Source organism: Limulus polyphemus, unplaced genomic scaffold (assembly GCF_000517525.1).
Source record: "Limulus polyphemus unplaced genomic scaffold, Limulus_polyphemus-2.1.2 Scaffold2460, whole genome shotgun sequence".
In the NCBI taxonomy this organism is placed as follows: Eukaryota; Metazoa; Arthropoda; class Merostomata; order Xiphosura; family Limulidae; genus Limulus; species Limulus polyphemus.
This window is the reverse complement of record NW_013668070.1, coordinates 69,820-78,560: the sequence shown is the minus strand read 5'-3', so window position 1 is coordinate 78,560 and position 8,741 is coordinate 69,820. Positions and strand designations below refer to the sequence as shown.

At 35.0% G+C, this 8,741-nt stretch overlaps 1 protein-coding gene across 2 annotated transcripts in view; it reads right to left on the bottom strand.

Annotated features, from left to right (window-relative positions):
* LOC106467011 (SUN domain-containing protein 2-like) overlaps nt 1-4,688 on the bottom strand; it is a 91,001-nt gene extending 86,313 nt beyond the window's left edge. The window contains exons 1-2 of one of the 2 annotated variants that reach the window (XR_002612333.1): nt 4,566-4,688; nt 3,139-3,603 (exon numbers count right to left, since the gene is read on the bottom strand). Coding sequence is in view for 1 of the 2 variants with exons in the window: in XM_013927321.2 (XP_013782775.1) it covers nt 3,139-3,302 (164 nt within the window). In the remaining variant the exon portion in view is untranslated. The remainder of the gene's footprint in view (nt 1-3,138; nt 3,604-4,565) is intronic. The other variant, XM_013927321.2, reaches the window with a different exon arrangement.
* Between the last annotated feature and the right edge of the window lie 4,053 nt (nt 4,689-8,741).

Sequence of the window (8,741 nt, the reverse complement as noted above, 5' to 3'; positions counted from 1 at the left end):
TTTTAGTGCGATGAAAAGTTACAGTACCATTAATATGTTTTTAATTTGTTCAGAACTTAAATGTTTTATTTAACAAAAATAACTAGGCCAATCTCAATGTGTTATACAGCCGTTTGGTTGGTTGGTTATTGGCGCAAAGTAACATAATAGGCTATGCCCACCACGGGTATCAAAACCGGGTTTTAGAGTTACAAGTTTCCAAACTCAGTATTTAATGCAAAATCTATTATGATAGTACAATAATAAAAACACTCAGTTTCAATTTCTGTGCGTGACCATCTCCGAATCAATTTATCAAGTCCACTGGTGGGTCAACAATAAGTTTCAGGACTTACAACGCTAAAATCCGGGGTTTAATTCCTTGCGATGGACACAAAACAGGTGAATAGCCCATTGAGTAGCTTTGCGCTGAAACTAAAATCAATTTATCAATAATTAACAATTTTGAAGAGTTCGATTTTTTAAAATCAAAATAGATAACATTTCGTAATATTATCGAACTGTATAGTTTTGTACACAATATTATGCTTCAGTACATGCTCTGTCATAGAATCTGCTGGAAGAGTTTTGTTAGAGTGACCATACATTTCCGAGTGAGAAATGTTGTCTCAGTTTTAAAAACAAAAATCGTCCCGAAATACCCTTACATTTCAGGTCTTCTAGTCTCGCGGTGGCTCAGTTGTAAATTTGAGGGCTTTCGGGTTTCGATACAGACGGTGGGCACAGCACAAACAGCCCATTGTGTAACTTTGTACTTATGAAAAAACAAACAAATATTTAGTCCATTTATTATCAATACTTAGCAAAAATAAACATTCATCCACTTACTATTAGCTTAGGTATAACATCATCATGTGACCACACTGGCTTGACCATTGCCTGTATCTGGAATTATGTGGACTACAGAAGCACATTTTTATACAAGTGTCCTAGATTTTGGTTTACAAAATATGGTCACCTTAGCTTATGACACCCCCAGACCACTTAAATGGGTAAGTGTCCTAGATTGTTATCATTAAAATCTGGCAACGATAACTTAATCTTAATCATTGTAATATGTGAAACGACACAGGTGAAACGTAAGATAAAACTACGAATTAAGTTTAAGTTGTTTTAAAATTGGCAATAGGTCATGTCATAATACTCAAGACGCAAGTTACTTAAAAATACTTGATAACCAAAAAAGGTCATTGTAATGTAAGCGAGTAAAATACTGTTTTAACTTGTAAGCTATATTTTTAATGTTGTTGTTACGACACGTGACGCTGTTGGCGCTGGTAGCGTGAGTGATGAGTTTCTCGAATGATCAGGGAAGTTCGAGTGTGTTCGAGATGCCCTCTTCGTTAGTATATAAGCCTGTCAGAGAAAGCCAGCAGGTAAAATGAAGAGATAGCAGTAATTACTATGAGTTCCGTGTAATTTATGATTCTATTAGTTTCGAGCTAGTGAGCCGTAAAGTGTGTGTTTTGCACTCGTCGAGAGCAAAGTTATCGAGATTGTGAGTCGATGTGATTTACAGTGCGTATTATAAAAGTTGTTAAGTTTAAAGTGACGAGAAACGTACTGACTGTGGAACTTCTGTGTACTAAAAGTTTGTATCGAGGAAGAATAAACTGGTTTAATAAAGAAAATACTTGTATCGCTTAAGATCCTCGGAAAGAATTTCTACCGCAAACAAAGAAACAAGCAGATACAGAACATTGTAATTTATTTGTTAGCTAAATGGAGATGCGGGTCGTTGATGATGTAATTATTCAGACCTGGCAAAATATCTCGAACAAGGCTTAGGTTATATATACGAGATAGTATGAAAAGTTGTTGAAGAAGATATTTATTTTTCAAGATAAAGAGTAAATAAGTCAGCGTTTTTTTAGTGAAGTATTTGAATCTGTGTTAGTTATCGCGCTTATTGAGTTACGTTGTACAGGTAAGCTGATTTTCTGTTAGTCGTAGTATTGTTATAGAAGGTTAGGACATCATTTTTAGCGTATAGGCCTACAACAACTTACGGCGTTGTTCAATTGTTCAAGCTTGTAGAAACGTTAAAGGAGAAAATAAATTAATTCGTTCTCGTCACGTGGACTACATATTGAATTATTTTCACCGGGTAATATAAAATAAAGAAATAACTACGCTACTACAATCATGGGCGCTCGCAGAAAGGGGCAAGAGTGGGCATTTGCCCCCCTTACATTTCACAAACAATTGCACGCATTATGATGTTACATCGTAGTTAAACTAAATATTTTTAGTAATTTCGGGTTTTTTACGTTTGGTGCCTACCAACAGATCGTTCTGAAAATAACACCAGTAATGCAATAAAATAAAATAATTAATAATAAAACATATGATCATTATTTAGCGAATTTTGCGATATTAAACAATATGTTTTCGATAATCAGATTCCAAATTCTCTAATGTCACTTACTACTCACCCAACAGAGCATGCAATTACAGCCAAAAGTATTACCATAAACAAATACTCATTTACTCGTTATATTATTCCAGAATAGTTATAACCAGACACTATATCAATACAATTTGGCTTTATTTCTAACTTGTTTAACAAGCTTTTTCCATCTAACTAAATGAGAATAAAATAGTATGACTTGGTTTGAAATTCGCGCAAAGCTACACAAGGGCTGTCTGCGCTAGCCGTCCCTAATTTAGCAGTGAAAGATAGGGAAGGCAGCTAGTCATCTCCACCCTCTTTTACTAACGAATAGTGGGATTGACCGCCACATTATAACGTCCCCCACGGCTGAAAGGGCAAGTATGTTTAGTGGGACGGGGATTCGAACCCGCGAGCCCAAATATTATAAAACGAAGTTCATTTTACACCCACAGTATGGTATATATATAAACAACCATAAAATAAGCTGAATTTCTTTAAATGTTCTTCATTATACGAGAGGTTTTCATCTGGACTTGCGAGGACATTGAATATTGTATTACAGAAAAAAAGGGTGAGATGTTATGATACAAGATACACGTTTGATATTTTAAAATTTCTGAATTCCGTTTCATTTTACTGTCATATACGTGATCATCAGAGTTGTTTATTTTCCTTAACCAGTGTAATTTGTGCTTGACTACGATGATATAAACATCTAATAATAAGTGGTATTAACAACTTACAAGTCCTGTTTAGTAAAGGTTAATCCTCCAAACTCCATTACTGATCCGGCACAACATCCATCCTGGCAACAACTTCTTAGAGTCATAGAATATCGGTTATTCTGCCGATGTGTTTCTTCCGTTTTTGTCTTTTTCTTTATAATTTTCTTTTCAGAGGAGTTCATTTTCTTTTTTTAACTGGTAAATAATGAAACTAGACTGCGTTCAACAGAATAAAGATATATATATATATATAATGATCGCCCTATCTCAAACTATATACTAATTTACTATTATTATTATTAAATCAACTTTGCTGTTAATTTATTTCTCAATTTCAATATTTCTTATATGCAGTTAATAACGTTTTCAGACACCTCTGCGAAATTCTAATTCATATTTTCGAATAACTTGTTAACTTGAAAACGTCTGTTCGTCTCTTCCATTTCCAATCATATACGAAATGAATCCAGGACAACCAGACACCTAAAAAAAAAAATGACAAAGTAGGACATTTAGACACAACTTATTATAAAATAAAACAATAATTACAACAGATATGTTCCGTGTACAACACTATATAAGCATAAGCATATAAAAGACCTGTACATATCTAGGCCCAATTCATCAACATTTTAATTTACCTCTTAATGTGATATCATATAAAACTATTGGCTATCATTGGGCCCAGCGGGGATAACAGTTATCTGATCATAAATGACGTCTTTAAATAGGAAATGGTTTAGTTTTCATGCTATCATAAATGCAAATAGTTAGAAAACTGACCACGTGAATTTAAAACCTGTCCTTTACTCAGTTATGTGAACTGTATAGATATAGGCGTACTACATTACTACCCTAATTTACTCCATTATATTTATATGTATTTTAAGTACGTTGCGAAGTTTTACAAGTTTTAACACCCCTCTAAAATTATTAAGTGTCCAAATATCCTACATCCTCATTTTTTTAGGTGTGTAATTGTACGGTTACCATACGAAATATTTATTATGCCTATGACCTGTACAAAATTTTACTACTGACGTAGAACAAGGAACAACCGCACCTTATAAACTGTACTTAACAATGTTAACATAGTTGGATAAATGATAATAAAGATTAAATTGGCAAGTCTAAGTGAAAACTTTTTTTCAAATTTCTCGCGTACTTCCTTTGTAATATAGTCTTTAATGCCTGGCGAAGGGAATCTGCTCGAAACGTCGCAGAAAATTAACTGGAAAAGGTTTTCATTTAGACGTGTCATTTTATTCTTTAATATTAATTATTATTTATCCAAGTCTTTCTCCTCATGTCTTGCGGAATTCACCCAAGAATGTTAACATAAAAGATGTACACGGAATACTATTTTTAAAGAGATATGCTTGAATAGGTATATATAATATACTACTACAGCGACACAAATATACTGCAACAAACAAATACATTACCACATTTAGACCGAACGTTTGCTGTAAGTGTAATGCTGCTACAATAGTTGTTATACGCTGTAGATTGTAGAACGAATTTCTCCACCCAGGCTTTAAAGTTTCAACGTGTATTTGCACTCGAGTGGCGTCCTAGAAATATCGTCCTGCCCTCTAGTAATAAATACCACATAAAAAAAACAAATATGCTAATATATATTATATTCAAGGTGATATAATGTTTCAGTGATAACTTGTATTGGTTCCTGCTACCTTATTATATTAAAGCGTTTATATTAATTTTCCGAGTGATAGAAACGTACCAGAGAACCGATATATAAAATGATAAAAAATATTTAAACTACAGAAATTGAAGGGCGAAGAGAATTTCTGGACGCCACTTGCGCTTGCCGACAATATATCATTTATGGCAGTTATTTTGATTTGAAATTAAATATTTCGGAAGAAATGATTAATAATCAGGGGTGCTTGAAGACTAAGCAATCCTCCTTCACCCCGCGCGTGGACTAGAGGTATGGGCTTGAATTGAAGTAACAAGAAATTAATACAAACAAGTTATGTAAACTTAAATATGCGTAATTAAAAACGTAAACGGCCTATATAGGACAGATGGTCCATCAGTGCGGCGGGGATCTATAAATCCTATGCCAATAATATTTTGATGTGGGGGGAAACGGGAGTATCCCAAGAAAACCCACTTTCACTGGTAACGACCAATCCGTTACCAGTCCCCGTTTACGAGAAGAAGTAAGTTGGAAGGGCAAAGTGAAGTCCGGTGATGGGGGTAGATTATAGTTTAAATGATTTACGGATTCTTCTGATGTTTATCAGGGTTTTGCTGGGATATAGGTTCAAGTTCTGGTGTCGTTGTGGCAGCGTGAAGTCTTCTGTGTCGCTGGTAAGTGGGCGAAGGGTGCGGAAAGGTTCGTTGGGGGAAGTGTCGATTACGAAAGCATTAGGTGAGTTTGACGACGAGGATGCAGAAAGTGGGACTGGGCTGAGGGGCGGGTTGTTGGTTTGTTGACTTGTGTCACTGGTTATTGGTATGACTGGCAGCGAAGTCTGGGTACCTTTCTTCCTTCTTGTTGTAGTGGTGGTTTGAGTCGACTTGTCTTGTGTTTCAGATGTGGGCGAGGTTTGAGTTGCTTGGTCAAGTGTGATAGGATGGGTGGTAGAGTACTGGTTGGCGGTGGTTTTCGTTCAGATGTTGTGATACGTGGGCTTGGGGAGTGAACTGGTAAAGGTAGGGGTGAGTGAAGCTTCCGGTATAGTTTCTCTGCTTTGAAGTGGTAGAATTCTAGAGAGCAGCCGTGGGTGAGGATAAAGTCTCTAGTTATTTTGGATGTTGTGACAACTTTCATGAAATGAGAGGGTGAACCTGTTTTCTTTGATGTAATTCGGTGTACTACGTGGATCTTTGAATTGTTTGTAGTTTTGAGGGCTTGGTGGATTTCTTCTGGTGTAAATGATATGTGGACGTTCCTTAGAAATACAGTGTGGAGACTGGCATTGCTTTTGGAGGGTTGGCATGTGACGGGTCGAAGTCTCCTACCGTGATTGTCATCCGCTTGCCCACAATATTGGCTATTGATCTATTTATGAAGAACAGTCATTTCGTGTTCATTCAGGTCGTAAAGGGGTTCGTAACTTTTCGCCTGTTTGATGGTAGGCAAATAAGAAAGAAGATAAAGGCAGAAAGTTAGGGGAATGAACTGTTGGAAAGGGTTCCGAAAAGGACTACTAGGGTGATACCTGGGATGGAAGGATTGTCATACAATGACAGGTTCACCCTCATCAGCACACCTTTGAAAGGTTACACATTGGAACACCTGGGGTCGAACTGGACCCCAGCACGAAAATACCATTATAGTAAGCTCTGGATTGAAATTTCAAAAGACAATTGCATTAAAACATTTATTAGGGTTAGCATGCAATGTGAATATCATATAAATATATGTTTTCTAGAGGAAATATGTTCACAAATAAAGAAATTACAAAAATACATTGTTCTTCAGTATACAAATAAGAAGTAGTATTAAACCATTCCGTATACAAACAGTGTATCAAAAATGCCGAAGTTTAATTATACACCTATATTCAAGTCATTATTTACTAATAGATCACGAGATTACCACAATACTACAAAATTCAACTCAAAGAAAACTGAAAGTGTATGTTGTAGGCCACCAACACAAATATGTCCTTATAGTATGCTGAGGACTTAAAATCCAATAAGTAGGTTATTTAGAACAATTATCAAACACATTTTCTATAAAATAGGTCGTTATAAGCAGCCATCATAGAGAACACTTATTGAGGAATGAGATGCACACACATACTTACCACAATGATGTTATAAGCAAACAGACGAGATGATACTGTACTACTCTGATGGATTATCCTCTATAATAGCCTATATAGTGAAATAACCGTTTAGATATTTGTTTTTTGTGCTATAGGACGAACTGCATATATAGTGGGGTCAATGATAGTATGGGGTTCGTGTGGACCTCAAATAAATATCAGATTGTAGCTACGTACTCTCTCTGCCTGTTTCGAAAACAATAATGTCATATTGGTTCAGGGTTTCTGCTTGACAATTACATGAACTGATATAAATTTGTAATGATTGTATAAAAAAAGCATACAATCTAGAAAGTCGTTGGATCCATATGGACCCCAGGTGTGCTGAAGAAAGTTAAAATCTGTGAAATTGTTTTCTCTAGAATAATTGAAGAGTTAGGGGGATTTCATTGTGTTGTTTAAGATTGTTAATGGAATTTATTGTGTTAATGCATCACCATTTTATTCGTACTTAATAGTGAGAATGGTAGGATTAGGTGTCACAAATATGAATATTGGCAGGGTAGGAATCATCCTCAGCTAAGAAGTCTGTATTTTTTTCTAATGAGGTGATTAGCCTTTGGGATGGATTACCTTCAGATGTAGCGGATGCAGTTAATTTAATTGAGTTTAGTTTAAGGGAAGAATTGATAAATATTTGAATGATAACGACACTTTGAATATTTTATTTTAAAGTTTAGTTTAGTGGGTGGGACAGTCTAGATGGACCAATAGGTTCCTTGTTGCTCTTGAATTATATATGTATACAAAGACAGAAGTGATTGCCTCACATTTGATGCATAGAGCACCAAGTAGAGGTAAGCCTCATTCAGATCATAAAGGGGTCGTATCTTTACACCTGCTTGGGGTACGCACAAGCCTGACGTAGACAGGAATATAACATATGGAATAGAAACAGAATGTTAAGTTTAAAAACAAATCAGTTTCTAAGATTATGAAAATAACATTTAATTTAAAAGTTGAATACAAATTGCTAGCTAACAATGATACACATATATATGAAAAATAGAGATAGCGCTTTAACAAGGAATATCAGTTTCAATAATACAAAATCGTTCTCGTACATAACGTATTTGCTAGAAATATAGTTATTAGAATGTTGTTAGCTCATTGATTATATTAAAATGGTTAAAAACAATACTGGTATAATATATATGTATTTCGAAAACTATTATATTATTCACCTATTTATACTGTACTACATTTATACTAACAGTTAACTATTAATCTTCAAATACATAAACATTATACTATCCCTATTAGTAAACTTAGTGTATATGTAATTCTATGCATATTTCTAGTATAAAATGCTTCGGGTGCTCTAGAAACGCAATTCATTTGCGATAAGTGTATACTATTTATTATTCAAATAATAAAATTGTATACAGTTTTTTCCACAAGGGTTCTTAATGTCATAACTAAGCTACACAAGTGCATTTTAAATAGTCATAGTTGCCATGTACGGTATGCCGTTTTTTTTTTCGTTTCGACGCATTGGATATAATAGCAATACTGCAAATATACTAATTATGCAATTAAATATCTTGAAACTCAAACTGTTCGAAGAGACACTGTATTTCTAAGCTTTCGTCATATTGGCCTGGGGGTCTTCGCTTTCTGCCGCTAGACATAGTTTCTCACCCTCTATAGAGCTCCCAACCCCTTCTGTGACACCTGCTAGGCATGGCGAAACCTCGTCCATGATATATAGTGTTATGTCTGTTGGTATACTTTGGTGACAGATTTTCTTGTAGGCAGATTTTGTTAAACAAGACCGATGTCTGTAGGTTTACTTTCTTCTTAGAATTCTTCTCA